The 17,236-nt window shown below is 38.4% G+C and overlaps 1 protein-coding gene across 2 annotated transcripts in view; it reads left to right on the forward strand.

Moving 5' to 3' along the window:
- The first annotated feature begins 5,689 nt into the window (after window positions 1-5,689).
- The window catches only part of DNA2 (DNA replication helicase/nuclease 2), a 36,885-nt gene continuing 25,338 nt past the window's right edge, over window positions 5,690-17,236 (forward strand). Inside the window, exons 1-4 of one of the 2 annotated variants that reach the window (XM_016198386.2) lie at window positions 5,690-6,702; window positions 7,783-7,966; window positions 10,001-10,146; window positions 12,075-12,206. In XM_016198386.2, the coding sequence (XP_016053872.2) occupies window positions 6,464-6,702; window positions 7,783-7,966; window positions 10,001-10,146; window positions 12,075-12,206 (701 nt within the window). In that variant the 5' untranslated portion in view covers window positions 5,690-6,463. The remainder of the gene's footprint in view (window positions 6,703-7,782; window positions 7,967-10,000; window positions 10,147-12,074; window positions 12,207-17,236) is intronic. The other variant, XM_016198387.2, reaches the window with a different exon arrangement.

A 17,236-nucleotide genomic window follows, 5' to 3' on the forward strand; every position in this document is an offset into this window, starting at 1 on the left:
TCATATTTCAACAGTTATTTTTCTCTTAACTCTTATTGCAGCACATTACATTTTGAAACACAAATGTTAAACATAAGCAATCAGAATGGAAGAATGTTTAAAATAATAACTATATTTATATCTGATTTATTTCAGATTGATAACCCAAGTACATCATGCCACATTATCTTCCATTTGGAGATTGACTGTTTCTGTCTTGATCTCCGTTATTACTCTCTTCCTGCCTTTAAATGGTTACAGCCCTCTGACCTATAGAGTGGGACAGTGGTCTGGTCTAGGGATTAAGTAAGGTACCACTGCTAGCTCTCAATGTTGCCTGTATGGAGGACATCACTATGGATCCTATGGGTATTAAAAACATAACGGATTTCTAAATAAGTCTTTGTCAAGGAATTGGACAACTTAAATGGACAGATGTCTTGAAAATCACAACCAAAGAGCATATAGATGAAACAGAAAATCAGCATAGCCAATTAAAGAAATTGAATTTATAAAAAATCCTTCACAAAGAAAACTCCAGGCTCAGATGGTGAATTACATTGAACATTTAAGAAAAAAAGAATCTCACAAATACTTTTAGGAATTAGAAGACAGAGAGCACTTCAGAACTCATTTTATTATGCTAGCATAACCTTGATACCCAAACCTGACAAAGTTGTTACAAAAAATGAAAATTACAGGCCAAAGAACAAAGATGGAAAAATCTTTAACAACATTTTAGCAACTCAAATCTAGCAGTATATAAAAAAGTGTATTACATCATTACCAAATTGGGTTTATCCTACAAATGCCAACTTGTTTAACAATCGACTCAAGTGTGTAATTTTCCGTAATAGAATAAAGGAGAAAAACCATGATCCTTCAATAAATGCAGAAAAGCACTTGGAAAAATCCAACATTGATTCATTGTAAAAACTAATTACATTAGAATAGAAGAGACCTTCCTCAATCTAATAAAGAGCATTTTGTCAGATTATATTTTTCTATTATACATCTTATCTCACATGCTCTTCTTGTGTGTCAGTGACACCCCATCAAGAGATAGCGACTGTGTTCCCTCTCCTTAAATCTAGCTGAGTGGGCCTGTGACTACAGTGGAAGTGATGCTATGTTACTTCTGAGGTTATGTCATAACTTTGAACAATCTTCCATCTGGTCTTTTGGAATCTAGCCACCATGCTGTGAAGAAGCCAGCCAGCCCCAGTAGAGGAACTGACAGCCAGAGTCAACTTCCAGCTGTCTAAGTAAGCCATCTTCAAAGTGGATCCTTCAGCTCCCAGCTGATGCTTAGTGAAACAGAGACAAGTTTCCCTTCCCCATGGGGCCCTGCCCAAACTGAAAATTCATGAGCTAAAAAAGGATTGTTGTTGTTTTAAGCCACTACATTCTGGAGGTTTGTTTTTGTTTTATACATAGCATTAGATAAACCTATTAGGTATCCATGAAAAACCTATAGCCAGCCTCATATTTAATGGTAAAGTACTGAATGCTTTCCACTAAGATCAGGTAGACGGCAAGGATGCCCATTGTCACAATTTCTATTTAACCAGGGAACTTTGGTAAGAAAGTGACATAAAAAGCAGGAAGATCAGACAGGGAGATGTAAAACTAACTGCCTCTATTCACAGATGACATGATCATTTACGTAGAAAGTTGTAATGAATCTATAGAATAACTACAGGAAATTATAAGTGAATTTAGCAAGGCCTCAGGATATAAGGTAAATATAAAAATTATATTTTTATGTGCTAGAGGAAGCAATTGGAAAATAAAACAATTTCATTGTAGCATCAGAAAATATAAATATACTTAAATTTAACAAAAATGTGTACAATTAACACACTAAGAATTACAAAATGTTGCTTAAAGACATTAAAGAAGATCTATATAAATGGAAAGATAAACTAGATAAACTATTTATAAATTAGAAGTCTCTATATTGTAAAGCAATCAGTTCTCCCAAATGTATAGATCCAATGCAATCTCAATGATAATTCCAGCAGGCTCTTTTGTATAAATTTACAACCTAAATCTAAAATTTACATAGAAAGGCAAAGGACCTAGAATTTCCAAAGCAAACTTTAAAAAGAACAAAGACATCACTATTTGACTATGACTGTAGTAATCACTACCTTACTAAAGCTGTAGTAATCAGGACAGTATGGCACTAGCTTAAGGATCGACAAACATCAAAAGAACAGAACAGAGAGTCCAGAAACAGACTGATATTTATAGGATCAGTTCATATTTATTTATTTATTTATTTTACAAAGGTGCCCAAGCAATTCAATGGGGAAGTCTTTTCAACAAGTGCTACTAGAAAAACTGGATATACACATGGAGGGAGAGGAGGGAGAACTCATTTCTACTTCCTATTATACACGAAAATTAATTTGAGGTGGATCATAGACCTAAATCAAAATAAAACAATAAAAGTTCAAGAAGAAAACATATGAGCATATCTTCATTACTTAGGGGTTGGAAAAGATTTCTTAGATCACAAAAAGCAAAAACCATAGAAGAAAAAAATGAATAAATTAGATTTCATAAAGACTCAAACTTTTGTACACCTAAAGATCTCATTAGGAAGATGAATAGGTAAACCACAAACTGGGAAAAAATACTTGCAAAACCTGTCTGACAAAGGTCTTATATCCAGAATTATATAAAACAATGCAATTTAAGAAAATGAACAAAGGATTTGAACAGACATTTTACAAAAGAAGATGTTGAAATGACTGAGTACATATGTGATAAAGTACTCAATAACATTAGTGATGGGGAAATGCAAATTAAGACTAAAAAGACTGACAGCATCAGACATTGTCAAGGATATGCAGAAATTGGAATGCCACTGTTGGTGGTAGTGCAAAAGGTTACAACCCTTTGGATAAAGGTCTGGCTGTTTCTTATAAACCTAAACATAAACCCACCTGTGGCTCAGGAATGTCACTCCAAAATATTTACCTAAGAGAAATAAGAGCACAAAAAGTCATGTACAAGACTATTTGTAGTAGCTTTATTCAAGATAGCAAAATACTGTAAGTAGTTCAAGTGTACATCAAAGGAAAAGATGGGTCAAGTAGACTACCATCCAGCTATAAAAAGGAATAAACTACTGATTCATGTAATGAAATGGATGAATCTCAAAAACATTGTATTGAATGAAAGAAGCCAGACACAAAAGAGTATGACCAAATGATTCCACTTATATGAAAGTCTAGAACAGACAAATCTAATCTCTGCTAAAAATATATCCGATTAGTGGTTACTTCTCCAGTAGGGATGGATGTGGGAATTGCCTGGGAAGGGACATGAGAGAATTTTGGGGGGCGATGATAACATTATCTTAGTAGGGATTTGTGTTAAACACATTTGTTAAAATTTATCAAATGATACACATAAGATTTGTGCATTTTGCCCGGCCGGCATGGCTCAGCAGTTGAGCAGCAACCTATGATCTAGGAGACTGAGGTTCGATTCCCTGTCAGGGCACATGCCCTGGCTGCAGGCCAGATCCCCAGCAGGCAGCCGATCAATGCCTCTCTCATCATTGATGTTTCTATCTCTCTCTCTCCCTCTTCCTCTCCCTTTCCCTTCCTCTCTCTGAAATCAATAAAAACATATTAAAAAAAAAAAAGATTTGTGCATTTCAAGTAAATTTTACATATAAAATACATTAAAAATATTAAATTACCATGAACAAATATTGAACTCTAGCTAATGATATACATACCAAGTTTTTATGGGTATAATGTGCTGATACCTACTATTTTGAAATGCATTAAAAAAAAAATTGAATTCATGGATGAATAGAGGGATGGATAAATAGATGTGATTAATCAAAGATACGATATGTAAAAGCTATGTGATAGGTGTATATATGTTTTGACTATATAATTCTTTTAGCTTTCTGTACATTTGAAAATTTTCATGATAAAGTATTGGGAAAAAAGACTGAATTGCAAGGAAATAAGAATGGGAAGCATATGTAAGAGTCTACTGCAGTTGTCCAGGTGAGAGATCATCATCAGGCAGTGACACTGAAGATGGAAAGGCCTGGAGAGATTTAACATAGTTTTAGCTACAAAATCTATGGGTCTGCCTATGGATTGGATGTGAGTAATAACAGAAAGCAATCAAGGATACTCTCTGGGTTTCTAGCCCTATCCTTTGGGCCACATAACAAGCCGGGAAGCAATCCAGTAGTGAGGGACAGATGGACGGTACAAGAGAATGAGGGAATAACTGAAGAGCTATGCCCTCGGGAATACCGGAGGCCTTTGAATCGAGTCAGGTAGAGGGACGTCCGCTGACAGGAGGAGCGCTTTGTCCACTGTTCAAAAAAAGGGGAGCCCGGCAGGGCGGGGCTCAGCGGTTGAGTGTCGACCTAGGATCCAGGAGATCCGGTTCTATTCCCGGTCAGGGCACATGCCCGGGTTGCGGGCTCGATCTCCAGTAGGGGGCGTGCAGGAGGCAGCCGATCAATGACTCTCATCATTGATGTTTCTCTCTCTCTCTCTCTCCTTTCCTCTCTCTGAAATCAATAAAAGATATATTTAAAAAAAGTGGAAAGAGGCTATAAGACAGGTGGTTTTGTAAATTAATTTGTAACATGATGAGAAAGCTTCTATTTTCTCAATTACTTTTCCAGGATAAAACCAAAAAAAAGGGGGAAGAGAGGTTGTTTTCCAGAGAATGCAAAATTCTGAAGGCTAACAAGGTGCTCCTGGATTTGGGCAACGGCAGATGTTCTGTTCAAACGCAGAGCGTGTGCTGGGAATGTGACGACGCGTCTCCACCGAGGGCGGGAGCGCATACTTCGGGCCTGTTTTCCGAAACCCGAGGCGAGAGAGCAGAGGCGCCCCCAGGGGCCGGAGGCCAGGTGCTGCGCTCCACGTGGAACGCGCCGGGCGCCGGAGGCTCAGCGCGCGCAGGTCGCTGGGGAGCTCGGCGAGTCGGCGCATGCGCGCGGCGCCTCAGGGATCCGCTGCCCTTTGTCTCTTCAGTGCTGCCGCGGGGTCCCCGGTTTTACCCGGCGACAGTTTGCGGTCCCCACACCCGGGATGGAGCAGCTGGGGGATCTGGAGCTCCTCATGGAGAAGACTTTCGGGGAGGAGGGCGAGCGGCCCGCGGAGCGGTGAGCGGAGCGGGGGGAGGGTCTGGGAGCGACGCGGGAGATTTGAACGAAAGTAGCGGGAGAGGCCGGACGCGCCGCGGCGGACTGGAGCTGGGACCGAGCCCGGCTCAGGCCCGGCGCCGGGCGCGCCTCCGGAGCGGGGGTCTGCTTCGCAGGGTCCTGTTTGGGGCCACTCTCGGACCAGAGCCCGGAGACTGTCCCTTGCCCAGCAGTTCATTATTTCCCGTCTTCCCCGAATTTGGAGAGTCCCAGCCGCCACCTCAAATGTCTTCATGAAAGAACGTCGCTGCTGAGAGATGCTTTTCTCGATGTTTAGTTGGAGAACTTACTCCAGAGAGACCTCTGCACCCTCATCTCGGTTTAAATGGTCGGGGAAACTTGCCCCACAATCATGGTGTGGCGTTATTTTCTAGAGCAGTAACACTGATGCTGATTATTGTTGACGGATCTTTGAGGTTTTGAGCAGCAGAACCTTTTGGGGGATCCTTAAGGTGTCCCAGCTGCCTGGGGAATTCGTGGGGTAGGTGAATGTGGAGGTTCCAAAATAATAGGACCTTGGGTAGTGACAAAGATAATTTTAGAGTAATATGAAAGGCATTTGGTGTTAAAATTGGAGAGTGACTTTGGACTCTGTTGGAGTCTTACTGCAGTCAAACAGGAAAGGCTTAGGAGGAACTTGATGTTTTCTAGAGAAGAGGTTATTTTGCATATTTTTCAGGCTGCGAGGATCATTGTATAGAAGTATTGTGACATTGACTTGCCCATTATAGAAGAAAATTCTGAGTTACTCTATAAAGGAAAGAGCTAATGTGTTAAGTTTGCTTTCTGTACAATGCAGGGGCTGGTTGATCCCCAGTGAGATTTCATAAAGGAATTCCTGCATTAAATAGTAGATGGGATGAGGTGATCTCTAAGTATACTTCTAATTTAAAGATTAATATAATCCTGTGGCTCACAGTAGGACTTGCAGCGAACCACCCACAGTATGTTTTTCTATAACAAACATCTATTTTATTTACAAAAAGGATAGTCCAAAATATTCCCGTTTATTTGTACTTTGAGAAGGTTTGCACCAGTGGTAGGAATGTGTTGTTTAGTGTTTTTCAGTTTCTCCTTAACCTTCATAATCATGGAGCTTATATTTGGAAAAATCCGTATCATGAGCATGTTTTATTTTTTTTAAGTGACATAGCTTCTGGGAAGTTCTTATAGTAGGAATTCTGCTATGTCTTTGCTCTCTTAATTTTAACCATTTTAGCTAACGGTCATTGTGGTAAGCTTTCCAGAAGAGACAAACCTAAAAACTAGAAGGTTGGTTTGTAGATGGAGATTGATGGCTTCTTATTTTATGCTTGTGCTACAGTATGTATATGCTTTAGATTTCAGAAGAAGGTGGAAGCTTCCTCTTCTAAAACAGTCCTGACCCGAGGAACGGATAACCGGTACCTGGTATTAGCAGTCAATATCGTGCATAATGAAGAAGGAAGCCATGAAAAGCATCTAATCATCACTGCTTCCCAGTCGCTAGAATATAAAGAATTTTGCATCCTTAGGAATGACTGGTAATTTTTATATGACTTTGAGCCCTGATGTGGCAGATTCTTAAGGGTACCACCTTTAAACTCATCACATGGGCTTGTGTGGGTGTCACTATAATTATTAATAAAGGGAATAGTTTTTTTGTTTTTTTTTAATATATCTTTATTGATTTCAGAGAGAGGAAGGGAGAGGGAGAGGGAGAGAGATAGAAACATCAATGATGAGAGAGTCATTGATTGAGCCCGCAACCCGGGCATGTGCCCTGACCGGGAATCGAACCCTGATCTCCTGGATCCTAGGCCGATGCTCAACCGCTGAGCCATGCCCGGCCGGGCAAGGGAATAGTTTTCAACCTGAACTAATTCCGCATAAAACTGCGCCTGTTACCCCAGCATGTTAAGTCCCTTATTCCAAAACTTGATTTGTACTGTCATTTGAAATTACAAAGGGACTTATTAATGCTACGTCCTGTTTCCCAGTACGTTCTGTTTTAAGATTACAGCTTAAAACTCATGTTCTTATTAAGCGCAAAATTAATTATAGCATAAGAACATTCTTTGACCTTATATTCTTTACTCAAACACTGTGGTATGTGAGGGGTGGAAGGGAGATGCAGAGAAGGTCAGGTCTAATTTTGTCTAGATTTTTTGTTTATGCTGCAAGTTGGATGGTTTCAACTAGATAAATACGATTTTATTCTTGCTGCATTGGTTCTGGCTCCATGATTCAAGACTTAATATAAGATGTACATACTCTGTAAGTCTTAAGAATGAGAAAATTAATTATTAAAACAACATCATCCATAATTGGAGCTCTATATTACACTATTAAAGATCTGATAGCTTTAGACGACGCTTAAAGCGGTTTTCGTTTTTGGGATTTAAGGAAAACCCAAGAGTATTCTCAGATGTGTTTCCAAGGTGGAAAGGGATGGAGTGACTAGGAGTTGATTCAGAAGACTATGTCCTGGTATTTAAAAAGATCTAAGATCCAGAAATTTGGAAATACTATTTCTTCAGACAAAATATTTATTTTTGAAGACTCCTTAGTAAGCTTAAATATAGGAAGCTAAACTGTATCTTGATACTTTGCTTTATTTGTAGGTGCTCTGTACCAGTAGAGCCAGGGGACATCATTCATTTGGAGGGAGACTGCACATCTGATACTTGGATAATAGATGAAGATTTCGGATATTTGATTCTGTATCCAGACATGCTGATTTCTGGCACAAGCATAGCCAGTAGTATTCGATGCATGAGAAGAGCTGTTCTGAGTGAAACTTTCAGGGTGAATAATATTAACTGCTAAAGTTTCTACAGGATTTTATAGTTTGTAGAGCACTTTTACACTTTTATTTTACTTAATCCTTCCAATAATCCTGTGAGTAGATGGTATTAATCAGCTGCATTTTACAGGTGAGATAAATCAGGCTCAGACAGTTTAAGTGACTTGCCCAAAGTCACGTAGCTAGTAAATGTCAGTGCTGGGACTCAAGGTGAGGTGCCTGAATCCTTTGAATCTTGCTCAACACCATAAAGTAATTCTAATGATGAAGAAATTAATTCAGTGATAAGATTTTAAATTTAATACATGTAGACATTTCCAAACTTTGCTTCATGTGATTCCCAATAAATTAAAAATAAATGTGACAGTCTCTTTTAAAAAAGTTATTATGAAAAATTTCAGCCCTGGCCAGGTACTTAGTTGGCTAGAGCATCGTCCCCATACGCCAAGGTTGCCAGTTAGATTCCTGGTCAGGCACATACAAGAATCAACCAATGAATGCATAAATAAGTGGAATAGCAAATTGATGTTTCTTTCTCCTCTCTCTCTAAAATCAATCAATAAAAATTTTTTAAACGTTATTATGGAAAACTTCAAATATACATGGAGATGATTATAATAAACCCCCATGTACCCATTCTGCTTTCCCAGACATTACATCATTTTGCAAGTAAATGAAAGCTGATATTTTAAAAAATGTATAAATGCAATATTTTTATCATATATAATGAAATTAACAGTAATTTCTTATATTAATCTAATGCTCAGTTGATCTCTCATGTCTTGTATCAAACTTATCTTTCTATTCAGTTGGTTTGTTACAATCAGTATTCAAACAAGGTCTTTGTATTAAGTTTATTGATAGGTTTGTTAAGTTTCTTTTGATCCATATTAGTTCTGCTTTCTCCTTGTTCCTGTACCTTCTACTTGTTTCTGTCAAAGAACCTGAGTTTTATTAAAAATCTCCTCCTCCTCCCAGAGCATTGTTTTACTTATACAGTTAATCTATATGTATGTAGAAAACCAAAATTCCACTTGGACAAGAAGGAAAAAAGCAGGAAAAATATTTATATAGATGTTCTCTCTCTTTTTTAAAATATATCTTTATTGATTTCAGAGAGAGGAAGGAAGAGGGAGAGAGAGAGGTAGAAACATCAATGATGAGAGAGTCATCATTAACCGGCTGCCTCCTGCATGCCCTCGACTGGGGATTGAGCTGGCAACCTGAGCATGTGCCCTGACCAGGAATCAAACCGTGGCCTCTTGATCCTAGGTCGATGCTCAACCACTGAGCCACGCCTGGCCAGGCTTATATAGATGTTCTAATAGTGTTAGTTGTTACTTACTTGTAGTTTATTTTATCCACTTTTTTCTTCAGTTGTGGGGGAAGATCAACTTCTCTTTTAACCACGTATTATAAAGTGGACCTAAATATTAATCTCTTAATTTTGAAATAATTTCAGACTCACATAGGATTTGCAAAAATGGTACAAATTGTTCCTCTGTAAGTTTAAAAAATTCCTGATGGATGGTTTGGTGGACTTTATCTAGTTTTTTGATAGTTTCAAGGTAGAGGCCTAGGTTAACAAAAGAGTTAATTGAAAAACAGTTTCTTTTTCAGTGAAGTTTTCTTGCTAGAAATCTCTGCTGTAAGTTTAAATTTTATGTTTCAATAATAACTTTTACTTGCATGAGTTTGTGAGCTATGCCTTTATTAACTTTTCTATTTGGGTAAATTATAAAAAATTGGAAATGAATATATTAAATATTTGAGAATATGTTGAACTTTTTTATATTGGTTAAATTTTTTTAAATGGAAGTATAATGATTTTTAAAAACCTCGTACTTGTAAAATAATTCAGATCATTCTGAAAGTCACTTGTAATTCCACCCACCAGAAAAAAGCATTGGTTGATATTTTGGCATTTTTCCTACTAATGCACTTTTGCTATGGTGGTTTAATGGGTTAGGTAATAAGTATACATTCATGCCTGTTAATATGTTGTGAAATAAAATTTTTGTATTTTTTTTTAATAGAGCTCTGATCCAACCACACACCAAATGCTTATTGGTACAGTTCTCCACGAAGTATTTCAGAAAGCAATAAATGATAACTTTGCCCCAGAAAAGCTACAAGAACTTGCTTTTCAAACTGTTCAAGAGATAAGGCATCTGAAGGAAATGTAAGTAGTTATGAGAGATCTATAGGGACAATTTTATTACATAACTTTTCCTAGAATCTATAAGGTATTTGGCTGTTAGATTATTCAATATAGTGTAATACTGGAATGCAGATTCCAAAGTTGCAGTACCCCATTGCAGTTCTGTGAAGAGCTTCTAAAATTCCACAACAGGAACTCTTTTGGCTAAAAATATTTAAATTTTCTGTGCATGTGCACACCAGACTCAGAGAGTGTGCAAAACTTTTTGCCTTATCTTTAGAAACATTGTGACGCCTTGGTCGGGGTGGCTCAGTTGGTTGAGCGTAGTGCCATGCACCAAGAGGTTGCCGGTTCAGTTACCTGCCAGGGCACATGCCCAGGTTGTGGCTTGATCCCCTGGTGGGGGGTGTGCCGGAGACAGCCAATCAACGTTCCGCTCTCACATCGGTGTTTCTCTTTCTCTCTCACTTCCCCCTCTCTAAAAATCAATAAAAGATAAAGTATAATTAAAATTAAATCTTGGTGATCATTCCACCTCAGTACTTATTGAGCTTTCTCATTTTTAATTGTGGCATAATGTATCATTATATGGATATGTCGTTTATTTAAGCATCCCTGTGGCATTTCAATCTTTGCTTTTATTAGCAATGTTATAATTAATATCTTTGTCCATCCTTTATTTCATACCTGTGCAGGCATACGTGTGGGCTCAGTAATTCGAAGTGGAATTGTTCAGCTAGAGGATATATGCATTTAAACATCTAAAAATATTTTTATTTGGAAATAATTTTAAATTTAGAGAAAAGTTGCAAAAGTAATACAGAAAACATCCATATACTCTTTACTCATATTCACCTGTTGTGCATGCGTGTGTGTGTGTGTGTGTGTGTGTGTGTGTGTGTGTGGTGTTCTTTTTCTAAGATTAAGTAGAATTCATCATGAAATACATGATGGGCTGTAAACCATGAAGACACCAGCCATAGAGCAGGATGAGCAGGGCTCTGGACAACCTGGGTTGCCCTGTGGACTCCGGGGTCCCTATTGCAGTGGGTAAAGCTGGCCTTGCTCACACTTTCTTCAGGCCTCTTCTCCTCAGACCACTCTGGTGATTGGGGCTGGGCATGTGGTGACAGCTGGGTGTGGGGCCTCAGTGCCTGGTGTGGCAGCCTGTGGCTGGCTAAGGACTTTGCTCATGACACATTCTTGCTGACGCTGAGCCAGGTGGGCCCAGGGCTCATATCCCTAGATAAAAAACCGTGGTATATGCTTAAGTGTGTATTTCCTAAGAATAAGGATTTTCTTATATGTAACCGCAGAATAGTTATCAACTTCAGGAAATTTAACATTGATAGAATACTTTTGTCCGGTCTGCCCACATTTCAGTTTTGCCCACTAATGTCCTTTATAGCGTCTTGCCCCCTCCAGGACAGGATCCGGGTACATTTTGAATTTTGATATGTTGCCAAATTGCTCTGTGTAAGTGTTGCCTCAGTTTACATTTGTCCAGCAGTACCTGAGTCCTTGTTTTCCCACATCTTCCCCTACATCCTCCGTTATTGACTGGAAGTTGCCAGGTTTCAAACCTTTGCCCCTGTTAGACTGAATGTGGGGTCGTTTGGAACACTTTGGTGTCAGCAGTTGCTCCCTGGCTTGAGGAATTTCAACTTATCTCTCAACTTGAGGTTGCTGTTGTGCTCAGGAGGACCAATCTTGGCAGAGCTGGGCTGCTAATTTTGTCTTCCCTGCTGAACCAGCTCCTTCAGAGGACCGATAGGGCAGGGCCTGCTCTCTCCCTTTTTAAAGTGGAATAATAATCCTTTGTACGAATAGACCACATTTTGTGTATCTGTTAGTTAGCCTGTAGGTACTTGCGTTGCTTATTTGGATGTTTTGGTCCTTTTTTACTGTTTTCATATTTATGCTTTTATATTTAATCTCTTACTTTACAGGTACCGCTTAAATTTGAATGAAGATGAAGTAAAACAAGAAGTAGAAGAGTATCTTCCTTCGTTTTCTAAATGGGCTGAAGATTTCATGCATAAATACACTTCAACAGACTTCCCGCAGATGCAGCTCTCTTTGTAAGAAACCCATTTTGTTTATATGGTTCATATGTTTAGACCAGGATTCTGTTTTGTATTTTGAATTAAAGCCTTTTAAAGACTGAGTTATTACAACCAGCCTTTTAGTTTGCTTATTTTATAAATTACTGTCCTGAGTATCTTTCCAGGACAAAAAAATAATCTAATGAATAGAAAATTCTATTTTCATTATAACAAAATATTCTAATTTTTGTATGTAGTTATTTGTTATTATTTTAAAAAATATATCTTTATTGATTTCAGAGAGAGGAAGGAAGAGGGAGAGAGAGAGATAGAAACATCAAAGATGAGAGATTCATCATTGATCGGCTGCTTCCTGCACGCCCCTGACTGGGCATAGAACCTGGGCATGTACCCTGACCAGGAACTGAACCTCAATCTCCTGGATCCTAGGTCAATGCTTAACCACTGAGCCATGCCTGGCTGGGCTGTAGTTGTTTTTTTAAACAAATTAATCAATTAGTAAATACATTGGGTGGTCCTACTTTCATATATGTGTTCCTATCAGATGGACTGTGTCATGTGTCAGTTGTCGTGGATTTGTGCTATACAGTTAAATATTGTGTTTAGCCATTTAATGTTTTTTGGCATTTGGTTTTTTACTTTTTTCTCCTTAAAGTAGCATTGATATAAATTTATAGGTAATACTTTTTTTTCTTTTTCATTATTCACCCATTCAGCAAATATTTATTGAGTGCCTAATATGTGCCAAGTAATGTTTTAGGTGCTGGGATTACAGTAGCAAGAAAACAAAGCCAGTGGCTTCATGGAGCTTCTATACTGCTGAACAAGGAAACCTCAGTGTGCCTGACTGTGGTGTAGGCAGTATAGAACAGTGGGGAGGGTGAGGAGGAAAGGAGTCACTGGGACATGTTATTTCCCTGTTGTGGTCCTGGAAGGTGTGGGTAATGAGCCAAAGCCTGAAAGAAATGAAAGAGCTTTGCAGCTGTCTCCAGGAAGACAAACACCTTGTGGCTGACTCACACCTGCCAGTGTGGCTAGAGCAGAGTGAATGGGAGAGAGGGCAGAAGTATCTCTTCAGGGTCGTCAAGCCCTGTTGGGACTTTGGCTCTTATTAGATGGGAAGCCATTGGAGGATTTGCACAGAAGGTTTTGATCTGATAACTTTTTTTTTAAACAGGCAACATTTTTTTTTTTTTAAATAGGCACAATTTTCACTTATATCAATATTCTTAACCGTATCTCAGTATTCTCAATATTTTATGACATTTTGTGATCTAAATAACTTGTTTTAAGATTTGTGAATCAGAAATCTTGGGAACAGTCAGTTCTTCGGATCAGTTTGTTCGCTAAAGTTCTCTGTACCTTGAAGGACATACTGATCCTGAATGTGAATCCCAGTTTTGCCACAATTTAGTTATGTAACTTTAGGCCAGTTCCTTAACTTTTCTGTGCTAATTTCTGCATTGATTTGATTTACTTTTAAAAGAATCAATCTGGCTGTCCTTTTGAGGGTATGTTGTAGGATAAAGGCAGAGGTAGATCAATTTGGAGGTTCTTGCAAGAATCCAAGCAAGGGATGGTGGTGCTTAGACGAGAGTGAGAGTTTCAGAAGTGACAAGAACAGTTGGATTTTGGGCAGATTTTAAAGGTTAGAGCTGATAGATTTTTGAATTGGATGTGGGCATGAGGGAAAGAAAAGTCAGCAGTGATTCTGGGGTGAAAATGTGATGGTAATGGGGTCAAGGGAGAATGCTGGAAGAGGATTTGGAGACGGGAGTGTAGACAACTACATTGAATGGTTTTCCTATGAAAGGGTAGATGGAAATGGAATGGCTGCCATACACTTTTGTGAGGGTAAGAGAGCTTTGTTGTTTTGAGGATGGGAGATAGAACATGTTTACATGCCGAGGGGAAGATTTCCATGGAGAGCACAAAATTAATACTTGGAAGAGATGGGAAAATTCTTGGAGCTTTGTCCTTGAGTAGAGAAGAAGGAATGCAAGTAGAAGGGTGGACCTTATGGGGACAGTTATGTCCTTGTGTTAAAACCTCAGAACTGGAGGTTCTACCTCATCAAAGATATTTGGGAATTTTACAACCTTTTACATATTACTGGAATTCTTTGACAATTTTAGAAGGTTGCTAGCAATGTTTAAATGTCTTGTATCTGCCAGTAGGGTTTTAATTATTTGTACTTATTATTATTATTAACAACAATTCAGTAACTTTCATTATATTCATAGAATTGTGCAGCTGTCACCAAATCAGTTTGCCAGTAGGACTTTGATATATATTTTAAAAATAGTGGTTAAAAAGAAGACATCTTGCTGTTAGAATTGAGTTTATTTCTCATATTCTTTATTTCTGTAGTGGCCTTAGATTTACCACCAGCTCCCTAACTTAAAAAACAACAATCATGCCCAGCTGCGCGTGGCTCAGAGGTTGAGCATCGACCTAGGATCCAGGAATTCAGGGTTCGATTCCTGGTCAGGGCACATGCCCCGGGTTGCAGCTCGATCCCCAGGCGGGGGCATGCAGGAGGCAGCCCATCAATAATGACTCTCTCATTGTTGTTTCTCTTTCTCTCTCCCCCCCTCTCCCTTCCTCTCTCTGAAATCAAAGATATATTTTAAAAAACAAACAAAAAAACCAATAACCACAAGGTAAATAGGTTGTTTAATTTCTCTTGTACCATATTTTATGAATTCCTAATGCTTTGTTCTTTGTTCTTTTTTGGAGCTCAGATTGCTGTGTCTGGGATAGGGGTGGATCTCGTTGCTGCATTAGTGTTCTCTGTGATAAACTGTGAAGTGTTCATGAAGTTGGCAGTTTTTTCCTGGTTCTTTGCTTTGTTTTGTAGTATTTCTGTTATTTTGGTCTTTACTAAAATGATAAACTTAATTTTGTTTCTCATTGTTCCTAATTATTTCCTTATCCTTATTTACCTTCTTTCCCTCCCTCCCTTTCTCTTTTTCCTTATTTCTTTTGGAGTTATTTAAATTTGCTCGAGATTTTAAATTTTAGTGGATGTTCATTTTCATGGTTATTTTAGATACTGGCTTTTCTTTCACTGCCAATTGCTTTAGCTTTTTGTATGTATTTTTCTTTTTTTAATGATTTTGTAACATCTGCTATTTAAAAAAAAAAATCTTTATTAATTTCAGAGAAAGGAAGGGAGAGGGAGAGGGAGAGAAACATCAATGATGAGAGTCATTGATTGGCTGCCTCCTGCACGCCCCTGACTGGGGATCAGGTCTGAAATCCAGACATGTGCCTTGACAGGGAATCAAACCATGATCTCCTGGATCCTAGGTCAATGCTTAATTACTGAGCTATGCCTGGCAGGGCTGTGTGTATTTTTCTTACTAGTATTTATTTATTGTTTTTGCAGTAAAAACTCATTTTCTCATAGACTGATGTATTCAGTGAACATGTATTATATGCCTCATATCTACCCAGGATTGTCCTAGATATTGGTGTTACAGGGAGACTAAAGCTCTCCCTGTACTCAGTGTATTGGTGGTAGTTGAAAACATAGAGTGGAGGAGAATGCTGAGAGAGAACACAAAGGGCAACAGAAGAGGCCCAGAACCCTGGGAGATAACAGTGTTTAACAATACAGGGAGAGAGTAGCATCCATCGAGTAGCATCCATCAAAGGAGGCTTAGGATGAACCTACAAGGGCTTGTAGCATGGAAGAAGTGCATCATAGAAGCCAAAGAAAGTGTGGGATTCATAGTCATCTTTGACTTGAAAGGGAATTTTAAGACTAAGTTCTAGATTTCAAATACGGAAATTAAGGTCCAGGGAGTGGTATGACTTTTCCAGGTTTTATATGAAAAACCACTGGTGGAGATGAGTCTAGAATAAGGATCTCTTGATTCCCAGCCCAGTGTCCTCATCTCTGTCTGTCCATGTAAGACTTTTCTTTGTTTCGGTTATTTCCAATGGAAGCCTAGGTGTGTTTCTCTGTGAAGGACACACTCTTCTGGACATTTCCCCAGCAGAAATATAGCTGGTCTTTGTTGAAAAGTAACTTTAGATTGCAAAACACAGAATGAGGCCTTTAAAAGCCATTTATAGAGACAACCTTTCTCACCCATAAGTAGTAAATGTTTATTTTCTTCATTTTCATGACACTATATTCTCCATCAAGTGGTTCTCAAAGGAGTTTCACAGCATTGTGTTAGTTAAAATCGTATTAGTTAAATTGAAATATTAGTTAAATTGACTATTTGTGCCACAGAACTAGGTCTAAAATGACATTACTTCTTTTTCTAAGGTACTGGATTTTAGTAGCAACATTAATAAAGTTTGCTTTATTTTGCACAAGCATATTTGAATACATATCAGATAACATTTGGTGAGAGAAAACATTAATATTTAAGAAATTTCAGATAAATTGTGGCTTCCATGAATTCCTTATTGTCTTTTCAAAGATTGCAGAAGTATATGTCTGGAGATTATATTTGTAGCGTCCTGAAACAGTTTTTTAAAAAAATTACTGAAGATAACATTCTTTTTCTTAGAAAATATTCTTATTTGTTAAGAAATAACTCTGATTTAAACAACATGAAAACCATGTCAACTCAATAATGTGTTGTAAAAGCCAGAATTTTTTCTTTTAAATATGTTTTTATTGACTTTAGAGAGAGAGAGGAAGGAAGATGGAGAGAGAGAGAAACATCGATGAGAAGGAATCATCAATTGGCTGCTTCCTGCACAGCCTGTGCATGTGCTCTAACCTGGAATTGAACCGGCAACCTCTTGGTGCATAGGACGATGCTCAACTGACTGAGCCACGCCAGCCAGGGCCCAGCCAGAATTCTTATACTTTATTTTATTTTATTTTATTTATTTATTTATTAGAAGGAGAGGGAGAGGGAGAGAGAAAAACACTGCTGTGAGAGCAAAACATTGATTGGCCACCTCCTGCATGCCCCCTACTTGGGATTGAGCCTGCAACCTGGACATGTGCCCTGTCCGGGAATTGAACTGGCAACCTTTTGGTGCATAGGAGCATGCCCAACCAACTGAGCCACAGC

Source organism: Miniopterus natalensis, chromosome 14 (genome assembly GCF_054644295.1).
Source record: "Miniopterus natalensis isolate mMinNat1 chromosome 14, mMinNat1.hap1, whole genome shotgun sequence".
NCBI lineage: Eukaryota > Metazoa > Chordata > Mammalia > Chiroptera > Miniopteridae > Miniopterus > Miniopterus natalensis.